This window comes from Corythoichthys intestinalis, chromosome 11 (genome assembly GCF_030265065.1).
Source record: "Corythoichthys intestinalis isolate RoL2023-P3 chromosome 11, ASM3026506v1, whole genome shotgun sequence".
Classification (NCBI taxonomy): Eukaryota; Metazoa; Chordata; class Actinopteri; order Syngnathiformes; family Syngnathidae; genus Corythoichthys; species Corythoichthys intestinalis.
This window is the reverse complement of record NC_080405.1, coordinates 37,542,397-37,563,505: the sequence shown is the minus strand read 5'-3', so window position 1 is coordinate 37,563,505 and position 21,109 is coordinate 37,542,397. Positions and strand designations below refer to the sequence as shown.

At 35.7% G+C, this 21,109-nt stretch overlaps 1 protein-coding gene across 6 annotated transcripts in view; it reads left to right on the top strand.

Moving 5' to 3' along the window:
* The first annotated feature begins 1,441 nt into the window (after positions 1-1,441).
* The window catches only part of tnip1 (TNFAIP3 interacting protein 1), a 40,906-nt gene continuing 21,238 nt past the window's right edge, over positions 1,442-21,109 (top strand). Inside the window, exons 1-6 of one of the 6 annotated variants that reach the window (XM_057849394.1) lie at positions 1,442-1,672; positions 18,367-18,548; positions 18,838-18,984; positions 19,066-19,142; positions 19,249-19,308; positions 19,903-20,112. In XM_057849394.1, coding sequence (XP_057705377.1) covers positions 18,401-18,548; positions 18,838-18,984; positions 19,066-19,142; positions 19,249-19,308; positions 19,903-20,112 — 642 coding nt within the window. In that variant the 5' untranslated portion in view covers positions 1,442-1,672; positions 18,367-18,400. The other 5 variants (XM_057849393.1, XM_057849396.1, XM_057849398.1 and 2 more) reach the window with 5 other exon arrangements.

Sequence of the window (21,109 nt, the reverse complement as noted above, 5' to 3'; positions counted from 1 at the left end):
AGTGATTATTTCTGCCGTAACCGGTAATTCGCCTCCAAGCGTTATTTAGCCGTGAACACGTCACGGCAAAATAACCAATTCCTGCCAGGCCAAAAATATACCGATTGACAGATCAGAGCAGTTCACGGCAAAAGAAAACGCTTTGCGAGTTGTCAGTTCCTGTAATAATAACCACTGCCTAGTCTATTGAATCCTAGCAGCTAATTGGGAAAAAAAATTATTAAAGTTTACTCACCAGTAATAAAATGTCAGCTGCAAATGTAAATGTGCCTGGTCCACGGAACCGTCTACTTTTACTGTTCCTCGACTGATTGCTGTCAACCAATTGCGTGTCCTTTTCTCACGAGGAAGAATGAAGAACTTATGATGCGGCTCCAAACTCTTCCTTGTGTTACAACCCGCAACACAGCAACTTTTAGTCATTCCGACGAAAAAAAGACTGCAAATAAGACAAAAGTTCAACGCGTTTGTACTACAATGCACGACAGAGCAACTGCTTGTGACTCGTGTTTTGCCTCCATTTCATTATGGCGACGCTTTGTTGTGGCTGGTGACGCCATTAATGCCCGGATGTCCGACTGCGAGAATACTCCGCAACACTCCTGGAAAAAGCAGAAGAGGAAGTACTGTAAAAATTACAGTAGTATAACATGTTTGGAACTTTTGTTAAAAAAACAAAACTTTTTCGGTATCGGATCTGGACTCGTTATCACAGATTCTCAAAATCAGGTGACTTGTGTGTGCTAATGTAAAGCGCTTTGGGCATGGTAACCATGTAGATAAATGCGCTATGTCAGTACTCTCCATTTACCATATCCTTGGACTCGGGTGCAAAAATATGCGATCCGGACATCCCTATACTATACTGTGGGTACAGATTACTAAAATGAGGGTACAAATTAGTATAATGCGCTAACAGATTAGTAATTACCTATCATAAATATTCTTCTGTACCCTGGCAACAGCGGGGCTCCGTACAATCGAATGTATGCAAGTACATATTACAAGTTTACAATGATGCCACAACCCTCTTTCGGAAGCCTTGTCTTAATGTACAGTCAATTCGCCGAATGTTGGATTTTAAATCTTTTAATGGCCCGAAGAAGTCTTATGTTAAAGTAATGCATTCTCTTTTCTAGTTGACTGCATGCAGCAAATTCGCATGTGTGAGTGCAGCTGCTGCAGCCTATCTTCATGTTAAAAAGAGGAAAGAAGCTAAAAAACAAGACGTGTGGAGAGGAAATCCCCCACAGAAAGCCAAAATCCAAGGCAAAAAAACAAAACAACTGCTACAACCATATGCACAACGATTTAATGGCACGCCCCAGCCTGTTAATTCTCCATTCAATCATCACTTATGTGAGAGAATATCAGAGATGCATTGTGATAAGAAATATTTCCTAAATTTTGCAGAATTTCTTGATCATTCTTAATTGCTTTTACAGCGCTGTTTGTGGTCAGTTATTATGTTTTGAAATATTTGTTGAGTCATTCTGTGAAGGAAGAACACAAAGTTGGAAGAACACCAGGTTGTATTCACACTGAGCCCATAGTATCAGGCCGTTTTGCTTGGTTTTGGGAATTCCCCAAGTCTCACAGTGAAATTGCTTCCCCCCTATTCACCAGTTTCCTTAAAAAGTTCATGCCTTTCAGACACAAGAAAAATGAGTGGGTGAGTTGTTGTTTTTTTTATACTATGCGTTTAATATTTTTGAAATCATTATCCTGCTAAATGTTTACGCTCTTTGTTGGTTTGTGTTATGTACGAAGTTATTGAGCAACATTGGGAAATACTAACCACTTGAATTCGTTTAATTCTTTCTTTTGAAAAACATCATGCAGAGTTTAATGAAATACATCCTATAGTTTTGTGTATTTCAATAACTTATTTATATACAGTCATTCAAATAAATCTATGGTTAATCATTCTCTAAACCCTATAACGTCAGCGTGTAATTTAAGTAAGCGAACAAATTATTCATGTGAGACTGCTTAAGATATTCTATTAAAAAGATGATCCTCTTGTTTCTGCAGTTTGGTAATAGTAAAAAAAAAAAATGTCTGCTTGCATTAGTCTTTCTAAAATATAACGAACTCCCCATAATTCACCAATTTGACACATTTGCTCTAGCACTACTTTGCAACTTTGTACGCTTTAATTTAGACGGAAGCTTCCTGTGCTTCAAATGAATACATTAATAATCGCAGTCTAACATTCTCATGGTTTAAATACATAAACCTATTCTGAAATTTATAAATTAATTTATCAAAAAAAAAACATTTTGTTTGAAAAATCATTGCTTTATTTTTAATTTTTTTGTAAATCTGAAATCAAACCTTTTTGAGGGCCTGCTTGGAAATACAACATTAAAACACAATTTTTAAAAAATCCCAAAATACATTACATTCCAAATTGCTGGAGTCATTTTTTATAGTTGCTGTTGTTTTTATTCATTTATTCATCTTCTGAGCTGCTTACACACACACATACACGAGATAAAAAATGCACATGCATGACTTTTAACTTTTAAATACCGGTAGGTGTTTTTCATTGTATATACACGTTAGTTTGTGTTTTTTACACATTACTGGAATCCATTGTTGTATTTATTATGTAAGGGAGTCAATTAAAACACTTATGAATAAGCATTGCTTAATATATATGTAACGTGATTTGAACTTTTAAATAGGTGTTTTTTTTTTGTATATGGCGGAAAACACTCAGGTAAGTTCCGCTCTGAGACCCCCAATTTGGCCAGATTTTAAAATTGTACATTGATACATTACTGGAAAGCTTAAAATCTCAATTTTCTGGGAGAAGAATTTTTTTGAACAGGAGGGCATTTATAAAAAAAGGGAATTTTTTTTTTTTTTTTTTTAAATTAAACAGCAAAACCCTAACTGGAGGTGAGAGCACGCGAGAGCATAATTAAAGACGCCATGATTTTAACGAGATAGTGTCCCGTACTTACCTCTTTTCGATCCAAAAACTTCATGTAGCATGTATCACCGAGTGTCAAGACACAGCTGTGAATGTCCAAAGCCGGATTTTTGGGGGATTTTATGGGTGAAACATAGTAATATAACAAGGGTCGTGATGCAGAAATCGCAGACATCAAGGAGTGGTTAAGATTTTAATTTTCATATATTTACTAGGGGTGTCAAACGATTAAAATTTTTAATCGAGTTAATTACAGCTTAAAAATTAATTAATCGTAATTACTCGCAATTCAAACCATCTCTAAAGTATGCCACATTTTTCTGTAAATTATTGTTGGAATGGAAAGATAAGACACAAGACGGATATATACATACAACATACTGTACATAAGTGCTGTATTTGTTTATTATAACAATAAATCCACAAATGGCATTATTAACATTCTTTCTGTTTAAGTGATCCATGGATAGTAAGACTTGTAGTCAGGGCCGGCCCAGCCTATACGCAGACTATGCAGCTGCTTAGGGCCCCTGACCACTAGGGGGTCCCCAATCTGGCAATTGTTTATATTTTGTTTACTACAGTTTGCTTTAGTTGACTTTTGTGAGTTTTGATACTTAATTTAAAGCTTAAAAAATAAAAGTTCTTCCTTAACTTCTTTCTTTTCCTCTTTTTGAAAAAGGTTTGGCGCTATTTACTGTAAGTACTGACAATCATTTGGGGTGAGAAGTTTGAAGTATGCAGTGCAACAAAATCTGATTAATATACAAAATATGGATGTATGGGTTGGCATGTATGGGTTTCACAGTACACTGTGACGAAATGGTGGGCCAAAAATATGGGCCCCTTGGCATTATTTTGCTTAGGGCCCCCAAATGGCCGGGGCCGGCCCTGCTTGTAGTTCATAAAAGATAAATGTTATAGTTACAAGTTATAGTAATTTTATATTAAAACCCCTCTTCATATTTTCGTTTTAATAAAATTTGTACAATTTTCAATCAAAAGTAGAGTTAATCTAATAATAAGAAGAATAAAAATAACAGCAATAAGAATTGAGTGACTAAACTCTGAATAATGCCAGTTCACTTTGCATTGTTGTTTAGCTGTGTGAGAATAGGGCCTCATTACGACAGACTGAAGTGCTTTTCTTTTTGTGAACATTTTTTTTGGGAGATAGCAATATTATTTTTGTTGTGCTTTTACTAAATGATACTTCTGTTTGTTGTAAAGGAGTGGCAGAAGCGTATGCCAATAAACGGCGCAGCCCAAAGAACGCCTGTGTCCACTCGCCTTTATAACAGATATATCTCTGAGCATATCTTACCCAAAATACAACAAGAGACACATAATTGCCACTAAAAGAAAGCAAACTTACCGAAATATGTGTGGAGCACAAAGCAACAGCATAAACGTCTCACAACTACTAATTCTCCCACTATTAGAAGAAATAACATTAGTATGGAACGGCGCCGCGCTGCCCCCAAGCGGCCGGTGGCATACTCGTCACTCTTAATGTCCATAAACGGCCTCATTGAAATCTGTTTGAGGCAATGCGAGAGTGGCTCATTCAGTGCATGTGTTAATTGCGTCAAATATTTTAACGTGATTAATTTAAAAAATTCATTAACGCCCGTTAACGCGATAATTTTGACAGCCCTAATATTTACCCTTTTAAACGTTTTAATTTAATTTTTCTTTTTTTGGATCGATTATTTATCATCTAAAATATTGGGAAAAATGCGACAGTAACGACAAAAATACAACTAAACGATAGTTATGAGGTAGACATCCGTGACTTTTTTACACACGCTAATTTTTTTATTGTGATGTAATTTGTTTTAAAAGTTTAAAATACGCGAGTGAATAATTTTAAAAGTTTAAAAAAAAATTTTTTTTTAATAAACTTAATTTTAGACATCAATGAAAGATTCAAAGCTAAAAATGACAGACATTTCGAATAATAAATACGATTACTTACCTCCTTTTTATGGCTAGGTTGAAACAAAAGTGGTTGCGCGACGTCTGTAAACGGGGGTTTCCAGGGTAAAATGGACAAATTAAAAATAGTTTGGGGACTTAATGCGCCATGAATCTGCTAAGGCAGCATATACTGTAGACATATTGTTCTATCAAACACAACAGTTAGTTCTTTTGGCTTAAAATACAGCAGTTTATTTTAAAGAGGGGTGCAAGAGCAGAAGCTGCTATTTCAGCCTTGTCTGTTTTTCCTGCCATATACACATTAGCTTTGTGTTTTTACACATTAATAATTGATTGTTGTATTAATTATGTATCAGAGTCAATTAAAACGCTTATGAAAAAGCATTGCTTAATATATACGTAACATAACATATGTAACATGATTGAAATACATTTTAAATAGTTCTCCCCACTGTAAATATATATATATATATATATATATATATATATATATATATATATATATATACACACACACAGGGGTGCACATAATTTTTTTGCCCAGGTTCTCAGGTCCTCATTAAGCTTGAGAGCCGACCCGCCTGATGCGATAAATTTATGACAAGCTTTACTTAGAGCCAATTAACTTTAATTAATTATATTAACAATTAATGCTTGATTAACATCAACTGGCACAACAAAATTGCCATTACTTTGAAGTGAAATGTAAAGAAATAAAAAGCATCAATTCAAAATAAAGGGCATTATGCGGCTCCCACTCTCATGTCCGCCGCAAATACAGTGGTCAGCCATCGGTACGCAAAAGCGTATGGAAGCCGTTGAGGGCCAGCGCGTTTGTCTACGTCCAGTACGCATGTGCGCATGAGGACCACTTATGTGCACCCCTGTATACACACACATATATATATATATATATATATATATATATATATATATATATATATATATATATATATATATATATATATATATATATATATATATATATATATATACAGTGCCTTGCAAAAGTATTCGGCAAGAATCAACAACAAGTGGGACACAATCGTGAAGTGGAACAAAATTTATTGGATAATTTAAACTTTTTTAACAAATAAAAAACTGAAAAGTGGGGCGTGCAATATTATTCGGCCCCCTTGCGTTAATACTTTGTAGCGCCACCTTTTGCTCCAATTACAGCTGCAGGTCGCTTGGGTTATGTTTCTATCAGTTTTGCACATCGAGAGACTGACATTCTTGCCCATTCTTCCTTGCAAAACAGCTCGAGCTCAGTGAGTTTGGATGGAGAGTGTTTGTGAACAGCAGTCTTCAGCTCTTTCCACAGATTCTCGATTGGATTCAGGTCTGGACTTTGACTTGGCCATTCTAACACCTGGATACGTTTATTTTTGAACCATTCCATTGTAGATATGGCTTTATGTCAGTGCTTCTCAATTATTTTCTGTTACGCCCCCCCCAAGGAAGACGTAAATGTTTCGCGCCCCCCCCCCAACTCTCTGCCGCCACTGTAAATAGTATCATTCGTCTATATTACTATTATAAGTACGCCTCAGCCTAACATTGTGTCCTTTTTTTTCTATTAAAGAAAAAAAGTAACATAGATCAACTTATAATAAAGTATAACTTTTTTAACATTGTGTTGCTTGTAACAGAAAAGACTTAACGCGCATCAATTTGCCTGAAGTTAAAAAAAAAAAAAAAAAAAAAAGTCACATCCAAACTGTAAAAATACACTCAAGGTACATTTTTGACCATTTGATACTGAAAAATAAAATGTAATAAAATCAGTAAATAATAACAAATTCAAATTGATTAGAAACATTTACTCTTCAGGACAACGTGCCAAAAAATTTGACCGAAAAACAAAACTGAATAGAAGGGGGGGAAAAAAGTCTTTGGACAGAAGGAAAGTTTTTATTTTCGCTGATTCACCACAGTGCTCACTGGTTTACTGATATAACACTGACAAAGCGGGACGATTGTGACAATTGGCAATATTCGGCACATTTTCGCTGAAAAACAATCAAGCGGCTTATCAATGAGATTGAGGTCGAATGTCTTTAAGTGGCGTCTTAACTGATTTGGCTTCTCCGCTATAATCATTTTTAGACTCAGTAAACAGTGGTCTTTCCTCATTTCCCACTATATTAAAAGTCAAAGGCAAACGGCCCGAAAAAAGCGCATTCTCGGCGGCCGAGGTAGAACCGTAGGTGAGGGCGGTGGTCGTGACGATCCCAAGCCGAAAACGGCACTTCTAGGCCGGACACGTGAGAACCGAAGAAGACAGTGGGTCGCTGCGTGAGTCCAGCTCTGCATGAGTCTCTTCCGTGTGCTCTTGCTTACTTCAAAAATACTGCACGCACTTTGAAAATGAGAGCGCCACTGCCACCCACGGAGTGGATGTGCAAGTACACTTTATTCTAGTACGGCAAAAAAAATAAAAAAAATAAAAGCATGTTCCCCGAGGTCACTCGCGCCCCCCCTGGCATCGCTCTGCGCCCCCCTGGGGGGGCGCGCCCCACCATTTGAGAAGTACTGCTTTATGTTTTGGATCATTGTCCTGTTGGAAGATAAATCTCCGTCCCAGTCTCAGGTCTTGTGCAGATACCAACAGGTTTTCTTCCAGAATGTTCTGTATTTGGCTGCATCCATCTTTCCGTCAATTTTAACCATCTTCCCTGTCCCTGCTGAAGAAAAGCAGGCCCAAACCATGATGCTGCCACCACCATGTTTGACAGTGGGAATGGTGTGTTCAGGGTGATGAGCTGTGTTGCTTTTACGCCAAACATATCGTTTTGCATTGTGGCCAAAAAGTTCAATTTTGGTTTCATCTGACCAGAGCACCTTCTTCCACATGTTTGGTGTGTCTCCCAGGTGGCTTGTGGCAAACTTTAAACGATACTTTTTATGGATATCTTTGAGAAATGGCTTTCTTCTTGCCACTCTTCCATAAAGGCCAGATTTGTGCAGTGTACGACTGATTGTTGTCCTATGGACAGACTCTCCCACCTCAGCTGTAGATCTCTGCAGTTCATCCAGAGTGATCATGGGCCTCTTGGCTGCATCTCTGATCAGTTTTCTCCTTGTTTGAGAAGAAAGTTTGGAAGGATGGCCGGGTCTTGGTAGATTTGCAGTGGTCTGATGCTCCTTCCATTTCAATATGATGGCTTGCACAGTGCTCCTTGAGATGTTTAAAGCTTGGGAAATCTTTTTGTATCCAAATCCGGCTTTAAACTTCTCCACAACAGTATCTCGGACCTGCCTGGTGTGTTCCTTGGTTTTCATAATGCTCTCTGCACTTTAAACAGAACCCTGAGACTATCACAGAGCAGGTGCATTTATACGGAGACTTGATTACACACAGGTGGATTCTATTTATCATCATCGGTCATTTAGGACAACATTGGATCATTCAGAGATCCTCACTGAACTTCTGGAGTGAGTTTGCTGCACTGAAAGTTAAGGGGCCGAATAATATTGCACGCCCCACTTTTCAGTTTTTTATTTGTTAAAAAAGTTTAAATTATCCAATAAATGTTGTTCCACTTCACGATTGTGTCCCACTTGTTGTTGATTCTTGACAAAAAAATTAAATTTCATATCTTATCTTTATGTTTGAAGCCTGAAATGTGGCGAAAGGTTGCAAGATTCAAGGGGGCCAAATACTTTTGCAAGGCACTGTGTATATATGTATATATATATATATATATATTAGCTTTGTGTTTTTACAAATTACTAAACCCATTGTTGTATTTGTCATGTCAGAGAGTCAATTAAAACACTTATGAAAAAGCATTGTGTAACATAAATGTAATGTGATTAAATTAATTAAAAAAACATTTTTAAATAGGTGTTTTTCATTGTATGTACATATCAGCTTTGTGTTTTTACAAATTACTGGACCCATTGTTGTATTTATCATGTAAGGGAGTCAATTAAAACACTGATGAAAAAACATTGCTGAATATATATGTGATGGGATTGCAAAAATTGTATGTATTTTTTCCCCTCTGAGGATGCCGTACATCGCAAAATCTGTGAAGTAGATTTTTTTTTGTGTAAATTATTTTTTATTTGTTTGGTGTTGATTTGTGTGTTGTCTAGCACTAGCTGTGTTAAGATCGCTCTTGGCGCGGTGTCACTTAAGTGAGTTGAACACAGACACCCCTGGCATAGTTAAATGTACTAGCAGAGTTAATCAGCCACACCCAGTTTAAGTGCACGTGTCAGGAAACAAAGCAAGCGCGAAAACTTGTGGGTGAAGTGACCACACTACTCTAAGTAGTGTTGTCTGTAAATAGCTGGAGTGTGTTCGGTTGAAAAAATACATAATAGTGAGCCTGACTTCTGTGCCTACTTAACGGATGCAAAGTCCCTCTGTTACCTCTGCCAAGTGCTTAAGTAGGTTACAATTGCCAGTTAAGCCCATGTTATGCACTAGGGTCCCCCACTCATCTAGAATATTAACAACATCACAATGAGTATTTAAAATTAACACTCCTATTGTAAAAAAGCAAAAGGTGGTTACACAACTTGCATGTAAAAGATTGTTCAAGTAATTTTTTAAGTCTTACCTAAATAATTTAGGCCTATTTCATTTAACGACATAACTTAATAGGTACTTAAAGCAGTTGTGTGAAACCACTTGAAATAAGGTTCTTGCATAAATACCATGTTTCATCTTTTTGAGTGATATATCCTCACGAGTGCCATTTTTAATCATTCATACTTTTACAATAGTTGGATATACTGTAACTTTTTTTAATCTCAATGGGTCAAAGAAATGAGGTCTACGTTAAACACTGACAAAAATATTGTACACATTACAAACATGAATGCACAATTTTAAAATACTGTACTATACACCCTCGTGTATGAACAGACCAGCTTTTCCTGAGCCATTTGCAGTAGCTTTTGTCGAACAAATGAATGGTTTTCAGACAAAGGTTTAATTTAAAAAAAAAAAAAAAAGAAAAGAAAAGAAAGTCTACACATTGAAACAAGTTTGACCCAACAAATAAGACTTGTATAAAGTAAAATGATGTAATGAAGTACAGTGTGGATAAAAAAAGTCCACAATTAAAATCTTATCGTAAATCTTGTGTGTAATCTAGCCAACTAAACTATTTTTAGTGCACCAAAAATACAATTTAATTGAGTTGACAGAGGAAGCTATTCATCTGGTTTTGCCTTTTTAGTCCCTCGCCTCCAGGCAGGACCAGGGAAGATTTTCTTCCGCTCCTAGTGGCACTTTGGTTATGGTTTTGCTATTTTTGTTTATTCTTTCCTGAATACTACTAAGACTAACCAACTTATTATTTAGAGCACTATTTTTTTTAAATTAAAACAGAACAAAAAGCAAACAAACTGAATGAAAATCAGTTTTTGTATGTGCTATACAAATAACTGTCTGTGCTAAAAGTTTTCTTTGCTTTCTTGCCAAATGTATCACATTTGATACATTTAGAATTTCATGATTTTGAGAATAATTCAGAAATTTTGAAATATCTTTCCTCAAAAAAAAAAAACAAAAAAAAAAAAAACTGGATGCAAGTCAACTCATGCATCTGCAAGTTCCATGAAAAAAAAAAAAAAAAACAGGATTTAGCAAGGGTTATAGATATTAGTGCTTATTACACATATATTTTATTTCTTTTTTACAAATTTGAAAAAAGATTTCATTAAGACCTTATTTTTCAAATTTTGTGATTCCCTGACAATTCCTTCATATTGCAGGCATTAAAGGGTTAACAGGTCCCCCCAAAAAATAAAATAAAATAAAATAAATATATTAAAAAAAAAAAAAGAAAAAATAAATAAAAATTTTGGCTCCGTGGCGACCTTCACGTCGGGGAGTTCTGGCAAGAAATTCTAGCCACTTTCACCCCTACTTTTATGAAATGTAAATGTAAAAGTACTTGTCCAAAATATGTACTGAAGTACAAATAAAAAAAGTATCCAGTGAAAAGAATACTCAAGTAATAAGTAACATTATGAGTAACTGCTTTTCTTTTTTTTTTAGATTTTTTTTTTTTTTTAACAACGGTATTTTTTTCCTCTCAGCACAAACTTATCAATATGAACTGTTGTTATAATGATTCTGTAAAATAACCCATTATATAACCACATAAAGCCAAAGAAATACAAAACAAATAAATAAAATAATTGAATTACGGCGAGAGAAAAAAAAAACATATGAAGCATTAGTCATCTAAAGAGCATGAGTGCCCTCTAGTGGAGAAAATAGTTCCTGGTTTAAACAGTGAATAGTTCCTTCATAGTTACTATTATGAAATGTAAATGTGAAAGTAGTTGTCCAAAATATTTACTAAAGTACAAGTAAAAAAGTATCCAGTGAAAAGAATACTCAAGTAATGAGTAACATTATGAGTAACTACTTTTTTTTTTTTTTAGATTTTTTTTTTAAACAATGGTATTTTTTTTCCTCTCAGCACAAACTTATATATATGAAGTGTTGTTATAATGATACTGTAAAATACCCCATTATATAACCACATTAAGCCAAAGAAATACGAAATAAATAAATAAAATCATTGAATTCGGCGAGAGAAAAAAAAAAGACAGAAATGAAGCATTAGTTGTCTAAAGAGCATGAGTGCCCTCTAGAGGAGAAAATAGCTCCTAGTTTAAACAGTGAATAGTTCCTTCATAGTTACTATTATGAAATGTAAATGTAAAAGTAGTTGTCTAAAATATGTACTCAAGTACAAGTAAAAAAGTATCCAGTGAAAAGAATACTCAAGTAATGAGTAACATTATGAGTAACTGCTTATTTTATTTTTTAGATTTTTTTTTTTTTAAAGAATGGTATTTTTTCCCTCTCAGCACAAACTTATCTATATGAAGTGTTGTTATAATGATACTGTAAAATAACCCATTATATAACCACATTAAGCCAAAGAAATACAAAATAAATAAATAAAAGCATTGACGTCCGGCGATAGAAAAAAAAAAAACACAGAAATGAAGCATTATTCGTCTAAAGAGCATGAGTGCCCTCTAGTGGAGAAAATAGTTCCTAGTTTAAACAGTGAATAGTTCCTTCATAGTTACTATTATGAAATTAAAGGGATCATATCTCTGGTTTTCCGTGGTCAATCGGTGCCAAATAAAATCAGGAAAGAGGCTAAAATCCGCGCTTTCGAGTCAGGTTGAGGGAAGCGCTCTCCGTCAAATTTTTTACGGTGCTTTGAAGACGCCACGTGACTGAACAGGTCGGCATGATCGTAGAACGGCGAGATTGAGACTGATTGGTATAATGGAGTCATGTGATTACTGTTGCGACGTCTCATCGGTGATACTGGTAGAGCTACTGTTGGCATTGCTGGGGGAAAATAAAGTAAAATCTAATATGTAAAATAAAGAGGAAAAACATAACGACTCTTGTGTATCCCAAGGTAGTGGAGTAAGAGTATCGTTTTTTTCTTCAAAAAACTACTAAGTAAAAGTAAAAAGTATGGCTTCGTATAACTACTTTTAGAAGTACATTTTTCTCAAAAAGTTACTCAACTAAATGTAACAGAGTACATGTAACGCGTTATTACCCACCTCTGGTAAAATTACTCTTAGAAGTACATTTTTCTCAAAAAGTTACTGAAATAAATGCAAAGGAGTACATGTAACGCGTTACTACCCACCACAGCAAATGACCAAATATAGTTACACAATAATTGTCAATGTAATACAAATGACCAACTCTTTAGGCTTTGACTGTAGGTGAAAACGTGCAATCTTACCATGAGCTCAACACGCGAAAATGTCTGCATACAGAATTTAACAAAATGGCTGAAAAATGTTGCGATAACAGCTCCGTTTCTATGATTTTTTTCTCTCTCTCGTTTGTTTTTCTTTGATCCGTGTGTTTGTGAATTGGATGTAACAATGCCTTCTAACAGATTTCCCCAAATTTTTGTGGCTGCAAAGGAATTCAGAGAATTACGTACTGTTCTCAGAACTATGAGGCTTCACAACTTTACTACACAGTTATAATGTCTATGATCTGACCTTAAAATTATCCTGCACTAGTTTAACTGTCTTCTGGTGGTGTGATGTTACAGTCGATTGTGAATTTTGACCTACAAGAAGTCAAATGTGTCTGATAATTCCCACAAGATGTCAGTGTTGCAATAACTTAGCCATAAAGTCAGTTACATATCACTCTCACATGATTGAAAGTGTTCTGAAATGTATCACTCTAAAAGTACAGTATACATTATGTAAAAGAGTAATAGGGTGGAGTAATAATTTGAATTGCTGACACTGTTTGGGGCTCGAATCTTTCTTCCGACATTTCATATAACAGGACGTATTGAATGACAATTTCAACTCTTTATCTTTACATCCTGATGAGAAATAATGTATCGCTGACCTGACCTCAATCATACTGTGGTCAAATTCTGTGGAAATGTTTGAGGCAATCAAAGAAGCCCCCACTAAGCTCTTTATCAGTTTCGGTTTCCTGATTTATTCGGAGATATCAAGCGATTTACTAACACTGTTTAAATACGTTTTTTCATCAGCATGCCACTAACTTTGAAATTATAAGCAACATACCTTATTCAAAGAAATGTTCTTTTTTCCCCCCTGTAAGCCATTATGTTTACATTTTGGATAGCTCTTTTTTGAATAGTAAATATTGGGTCAATATTTGTTGAATATGTATTTTCCCACAACTGTAAACTATAGGTCAAAAAAGAATACCTGAGGAACAAACCAGAATAAACAATATCTGCTCACGCAAAAACTTTTAACTTTAACATTATTGGAAGAGATTGCAAAATTTTGCTGTAATATGACTAGTTGATATGCCCTTTCCAATTTAAATTATGCTGTATTATTGGTCTGAAGAATTTAGCTCTTTCATGTGCAAATGATGTTTTTTTTTTTTTTTTTTTTTTTTTTTTGGGAGGCCATTTGCGGCCTCCAAGACACTATTTTTCAGCCTCCATTAGTCATCCAATTGTAATATTAGTGTTGCCAACTCGTATTTTGCAATGAGAAATAAAAGAAATACATAAATAGTTTTAAATAAAATGACTGAATTAATTGAAGGATGCATATCGGGGGAAAAATCAATTATTTAAATAGTTAAAAAAAAAAAAAATGAATAAAACAAAGAAGCCAAATGATTCTAAATAAAATAAAGACTTACGAAAATATACACTCAAAAAAAACCCAACAAAAACAAATTGTAATAAATTGAAAACAGAAGAAAAAAATCTTTAAATTAAAATAAATGTGGACTGTGGGCGGCTGTGGTGCAGTTGGTAACTGGAGTTGTCCTTGGACTAAAGGGTCAGTGATTCGATTCCCCGGCTATGACTGCCCACTGTCGAAGTGCCCTTGGGCAAGGCACTGAACCCTGATTTGCCTCCAATGGGTTGACAGCGCCTTGCATGGCAGCAGCCCCATTGGTGTGTGAATGGGTAAATGTGTACTAATGTAAAGCACTTTGGGCATGGTAACCATGCAGATAAATGCGCTATATAAGTACTGTCCATGTACCATGTATATATTTAGTTGAGGGAATTTTGTTGATTTTTTGTTTTTATTTATTTATTTATTTATTTATTTTAATACAACTCTTGTGACATCACATAGCTTAATGCTTTTGCTGGCTTGCTCTTTACGGCAATGGATGTCCAATCCATTTTAACGAGGGAGGAGGGCTGGAAGCAATTGTTCGATCGCTTTGCTGAAATGGATTGGACATCTTGTGATGTCAATCAGTGTTTTCAATATCAATTTCCCTCTTGTACTAACTACCACAACACATACCCTGTGTCCTGGACCGACAGTGAACGAGTTAAGCTCATAATAACTTTTAAATAGATGTCCAATGTAGTGACCACTGTCCCCGAAAGGGTTGATTTCATGTTCGCGTTAAATTTACTCCGTTACATTTACTTGAGTAACATTTGGAGAAAAATGTACTTCTAAGAGTAGTTTTAGGAAGCCATACTTCACTTTTACTTGAGTAGATTTGTGAAGAAGAAACACTACTCTTGCTACGCTACTTTGGGCTACTCTAGTCGTTACATTTTTCCTCTTTATTCTACATATTAGATTTTACTTTTTGCCCCAGCGAAGCCAACAGTAGCTCTACTAGTTTCACCAATGAGACATTGCAACAATAACACATGACTCCATTATACCAATCAGACTCAATCTCGTCGTTCTATGATCACACCGATCTGTTCAATCACATGGCGTCTTCAAAGCACGGTAAAAAAATTGACGGAGAGCGCTTCCCTCAACATGACTCGAAAGCACGGATTTTAACCTCTTTCGTGATTTTATTTGGCACTGGTTGACCACGGAAAACCAGAGATATGATCTTTTTAATATTATAATAGGAACTATGAAGAACCTATTCAACTATGCAAACTAGGAATTATTTTCTCCACTTGAGGGCACTCATGCTCTTTGGACGAATGATGCTACAGTTCTACATATTTTTTTCCTTTTTTTTTTTCTTATTTCTTTGGCTAAATGCTGTTATGTAATAGGTGATAGTACAGTATAATAACAGTCCATATTGATAACATTGTACTAAGAAAAAAAAAATACCATTGTTTAAACAGAAAAAAAATCTAACTTTGTGAGCGGTTACTCATAATGTTACTCATTACTTGAGTATTCTTTTCACTGGATACTTTTTTACTTGTACTTGAGTACATTTTTTGGATGACTACTTTTCTTTTACTTGAGTAATATGATGTTGAAGTAACACGCACTCTTGCTTGAGTAAAAATTTTGGCTTCTGTACCCACCTCTTTTTAAAAAAAATTCTTATCTAAATGACATGATGATCTGCTAAAATAAAGTACTGTATTGGCCCGAATATAAAATGACCCTGATTATAAGACGACCCCCTCTTTTTCAAGACTCACATTTTTAAAAAAACTTTTTGAACACCAAGTTAATTTTTATACAGAAAATAATTACAGTACATCCGAAACAAATGATTATAACAATATATTTGAGAGAAAAAGCATGTTATTTTGCCTCATTCAAATCTTAATATCTGAACATTTAAATATGTAAACTAGGGCTGTCAAAATTATCGCGTTAATGGGCGTTAATTAATTTTTTAAATTAATCACGTTAAAATATTTGACGCAATTAACGCAGATGCCCCGCTCAGACAGATTTAAATGACAGTACAGTGAAACGCTCACTTGTTGTGTTTTATGGAGTTTTGCCGCCCTCTGCTGGCGCTTGGGTGCGACTGATTTTATAGGCTTCAGCACCCATGAGCATTGTGTAAGTAATTATTGACATCAACAATGGCGGGCTACTAGTTTATTTTTTGATTGAAAATTTTACAGATTTTATTAAAACGAAAACATTAAGAGGGGGTTTTAATATAAAATTTCTATAACTTAACTAACATTTTTCTTTTAAGAACTACAAGTCTTTCTATCCATGGATCGCTTTAACAGAATGTTAATAATGTTAATGCCATCTTGTTGATTTATTGTTATAATAAACAAATACAGTCCTTATGTACCGTATGTTGAATGTATATATCAATCTTGTGTCTTATCTTTCCATTCCAACAATAATTTACAGAAAAATATGGCATATTTTATCGATGGTTTGAATTGCGATTAATTGCGATTAATTACGATTAATTAATTTTTAAGCTGTAATGAAATCGATTCAAATTTTTAATCGTTTGGCAGCCCTAATGTAAACTAAAGTGCAATCACGTTCGTAAATGAATGGCTTCCGGTTTTTGAAATGTAAATAACCCAGTCTATTGTGATAAAACAACAAAATTGCAATAACTGCATTAACCATCAAAGTGAAGTCTAACTGTAACTGTATTCTTGAAACAAATCTGAATAAGGAAAAACATTGCAAACTGGTTAAACTTGAGAGTAGCTGAGCTCTGTCATGACAGTATATCGCTTCAATGATATCTGGCGCCATCTAGCGTCGTGAATGGGTATAATGTCTAGACCGCGAATATAAGACGACCCCCTCTTTTTTAGTCTTATTTCAGTGCAAAAAACACCGTCTTATATTCGGGCCAATACGGTAATACAGTTGTATGAAAAAGTTTGGGTTCCCATGATCAGATTTTCCTTTATCCAGCAAGGTTCTGCTGATTTTGTTTTTGTTACTATTTTTACTGGTACATTAACTAACCTATGCATAGATTTCTCAGCAGGATAGCAGTGTTAAAAAAAAAAATTAAATCACCAAACATAGTCACTTGCTCAATAAAACGTTAATTGCAGTATCTCGTCTTAGAGGAGAGTAATCAATTGTAAAAAAAAAAAAATGGAAAAAAAAAAAAAAAAACAAGTAAAAGATTACTGTATGCATTGACGTTAAAAGCAAAACGAAGCGTAAAACTCATTCGAAAATTGAAGCAGACAGATTCGCTCCTTGATTGGCCGTGTTGACTGTCACTCATTTCTGCTCTCTGATTGGTCGCCTTGACAGTCAATCATCGCTGTTTACATCAAACGTCGCAAGGTGGAATTTCCCGTGTTACGGCATAGCAGCAACCACTTCCGCAGTAGATGTCTGAGCACAGAGACAAGAGGCCGCTGCTAGCGGAAAGCCATTGTGTCAAAGGACGCCGCTTTGTTTGTTGCTTTGTCAGGTATCTCCACGCTTTCTGACTAACGGAGCGCTTCGTCAAAAGTGTCTCTAGAGGCGTTAAAAAAGGAGCGAGCTGCTTCCTGTCTCCTATTGTTATCTAGTGTTAGCTAGCCGACAGCTAACGAGATGTGGCTAGTCATTTGCATGACAACAGCGAAAACTAATATTAGCCTGCTTCAACCAATCAAGGTAGCTATCAACTGGATAGTTTGTGTCGGGCAGTTTAGCGATTTATATGACATAATTAGGTGTGAATTTTTTTGCTCAAGATCATTTGACATGAATGGTGTATTTATGGTCACTCTTTGTGTTGAAAAAAGACGATTCGTTCAGTGCTTCCATTGTGAGAATGCAGTCACTCTTAAAAGCTTATATGTATTACACCAATGTGTAGCTGCAGATTTATTGTCTGAAACGTGCTGTTTTTAAACCACCCTGTTTGAAAGATGAAAATATCTTTTCCTCTTTCAATTCATTTGCTGCCATTGAGAGAGGACAGGAAAAACCAGGGTATGATTCGGAAGGTTGAGTGAATGAGTTAAATGCATTGTTCTTCCTAACTCTTTTAATGCCGTTCAATCATGTGGCTCTTTTCATCCTGCTGTGAATTCAAGATAGTTTGTCACTCGACGTCCAATTCATTTGAATTTGGGGGCCCAGATTAAATGGACTGGACTTTTATCGTCAATGGCAGCCAGTAAATTAATTGTCAAACCGGACCACCATACACGTATTAAATTTGTATATTTTAAGCCAAATATTTGGAGGTTCTTTGTCCAATTTTACTGTTTTTGCTCTGGAAACGCCGTCGCTTGGCTCACAACATAATGTGTTTGTCTCTTCAGTTTAGAGGACCATGCTTAACGTGTGAACAAAACAATGGAAGGAAAAGGTCCGTACCGCATCTACGATCCGGGTGGGAGTGACGTCAAGACCAGAGATGAGGCTGTCGGAGGAAGCAGCTATCGACAGCTCCTGGAGGAAAACAGTATGCTGAGGGAGAGGATGAAAGGTCTGAAGAGCCTTGGTAAGCCCGTATGAGTGCCTTGCATTCCAACTTTATTGTGTGTACAGTACTTTAACAGTCTGTTGAAACAACATGCTAGAATTATTCTCATAGTCAAACAATACAAATAGAGGAATGACAGACATGGAACATGTCGAAGAAAAATGTAGTAAAGTAGGTTTTACTATCCTGTCGCCTATGACTCATTGAAGGAGTCTTACTTGTTCTTCAGCACATCCTATTTGATTCTTGTTGTGGCAGTACATGCGAGCTTAGTAGCCGATGAAGCTGAACAGCCCCGTCTTTGCAGGCGATTTGCTCGAAGAGTCTCAGTTAGAAGCGTCGAGGCTTCGTCAGCGAGTGGAGGAACTCGTGAGGGACAACGAAGCGCTCAAGTCCTCCAGCTTCGCGGCCAGTCTGTGTGCCGGCGGTGGTCACGGTCAGACGGAAACACAAAGTAAGTCTCAATTAGTTTATTATTTGATATTTGTGAAATAAATGTTAAATAGGGTGTTGACTATGCCACTTTCACATGAAGGTAAACCTTGTTTACGTTCCGCTGCTGAGCCGAAAGAAGCGGATGCGAGCTGTTTAGCGAGACCTAACAGACTTAATGTGAGTGTGAAGTTTGCAAATATTACAACATTGCAAATAGCGGAACTTTTATTTAGGGGCTGCGCTGTGTTTGCCATTGTTACCCAACTCTAAGGTTTTTTTACAGGACGCCTTATCAGAGTTCGAGGTGGTCAATATGGACAGAAGGACGTCAGACGCCTTGACCGTATGTGCCCATTTTATTTTTACACGGGCTTTTGCTTTCCGTTTTAGAAAATAGAACGCTAGCAGTTGTCAAAGTTTCGGTATGTCACTGACACTGATAAATGTGTAATTTAGACGGGTGTGGACACACACCCTTTTCCCAACAACTGAAACTTATCCTGTTGAAGTAACTCAGCAGCTCATTCAATACTGGTAGTTCTAGCCTGAGTCAACCAGGGGAAAGTCCAGGATTATTGCTAACTGAAATCACACATGATTCAGTCACATGCTGCATCCTAAGGGACGTAGTCATTGCATACGCTAGCAGAATACTACAGACATAGATGGTATGATATTCTAAATTTTGCATACTTGTGACATTTGTATATGTGGTTGGATCGGTAAAGCAAGCCTCTTTGATATGTTCCCATTTTTGCATTTTTATTTGTTTTTATTTTTCTATAATCATCGGACGAGCTCAACTGGTCTGACTTGTAAAAAGTAGTAACACTACAACTCCTACAGTGGGATTCTTTTCGAAAATGCACTTTATAGATATTTACCTTGAAAGGAAAGATTGACTGACTTGTGAACATGTGGGTGGGTGTATCTTCAGGCCCGGTCGGCTGTCGGAGTAATCCCCCTCCTGCCGCAGGAGAACGTCGAGCTGGCGAGCCAGCTGAAGAAATTGGAGAGCTCCTTTAGCTTGTTTGCGGAGGAGTCCAACCCAAACCAGCTATTAGCTCACCTTGGTCGAATGGCTGTGGAGTTTCACCATCTTTCCTCGAAGGTGCAAAAGAATGAACAGAGGACGTCACTTCTACAGGTAAGTGAAAGCACAATATCACAAACATTTTTTTAGGTTATTTATGTTTTAATGTAAGAATGTTTAGAATTTAATTTGACAATGTAAACTTCATAGGCAACAGCACAAAAGTATAGGGTAATTTTGTAATTTTCTATTTGTCAGGTTTAATTTTTCTTTTTTGGAGGAGTAGTTTACTTTTTAACTTTAAATAACTGTAACCCTTCATAGGCTACATCCCCTGCTTAATTAAAAATATATTTTTCAGGATTTTTTTTTTTCATTTTTAATTTAATTTTTATTTGAAATAGAACTCTTTATAGGGTAAGCGACGATTTTGGTGCAATAAAATGTAAATAATCGAATATTACTAGTGAATATTATTAATTTTGTCGTCAATATATTAAATTATACGAAACAACTCGACAAACATGTTTTTCAAAAACAAACGAAATAATCCCACTCAAAACGGAACAATTTAGGATAAAATATTATTGCCTTTTAAATTATATAATTTTAAGGTTATGTTCTTTAACTTAAATACATTTAACCTATGATTTGACGTACAAAATTTCAATAAAAACATTAAACAAAAACAACTTCCTGAACACTTTTAAGTGTTTTAATTTTCAATTTTGTTGAATTAAAATGAGTGCTTTATGAAGGGTTAAAGCTGGGACAAGAATCCATACATAACATTTTTGATTTTTATGGCAAACATTTGACTAGTTTGGAAAAAAATACTGTTCTTGTTCTGGATGACACCACCTTGGGCTGATGTTGACGTGGTTGTGTTCTATTTTCTGAGGCTGTAAAGACAAAAGAAGGTGTTGCCTGTTTTCAAAGGGTGAGGAGTAAAACACCCATCATCCAAGCAATTTGCTTCTCAACACCACTGAGAGATTTTCAAGTTATTTATTGGGGTGGTGCTTTGTTTTGCTGGGATGTTTTAACCATGCTCACAGTCTGGTTTAATTTTGTTCTCTGGAAGTTGGGCACAGAGCATTATTTAATGGCA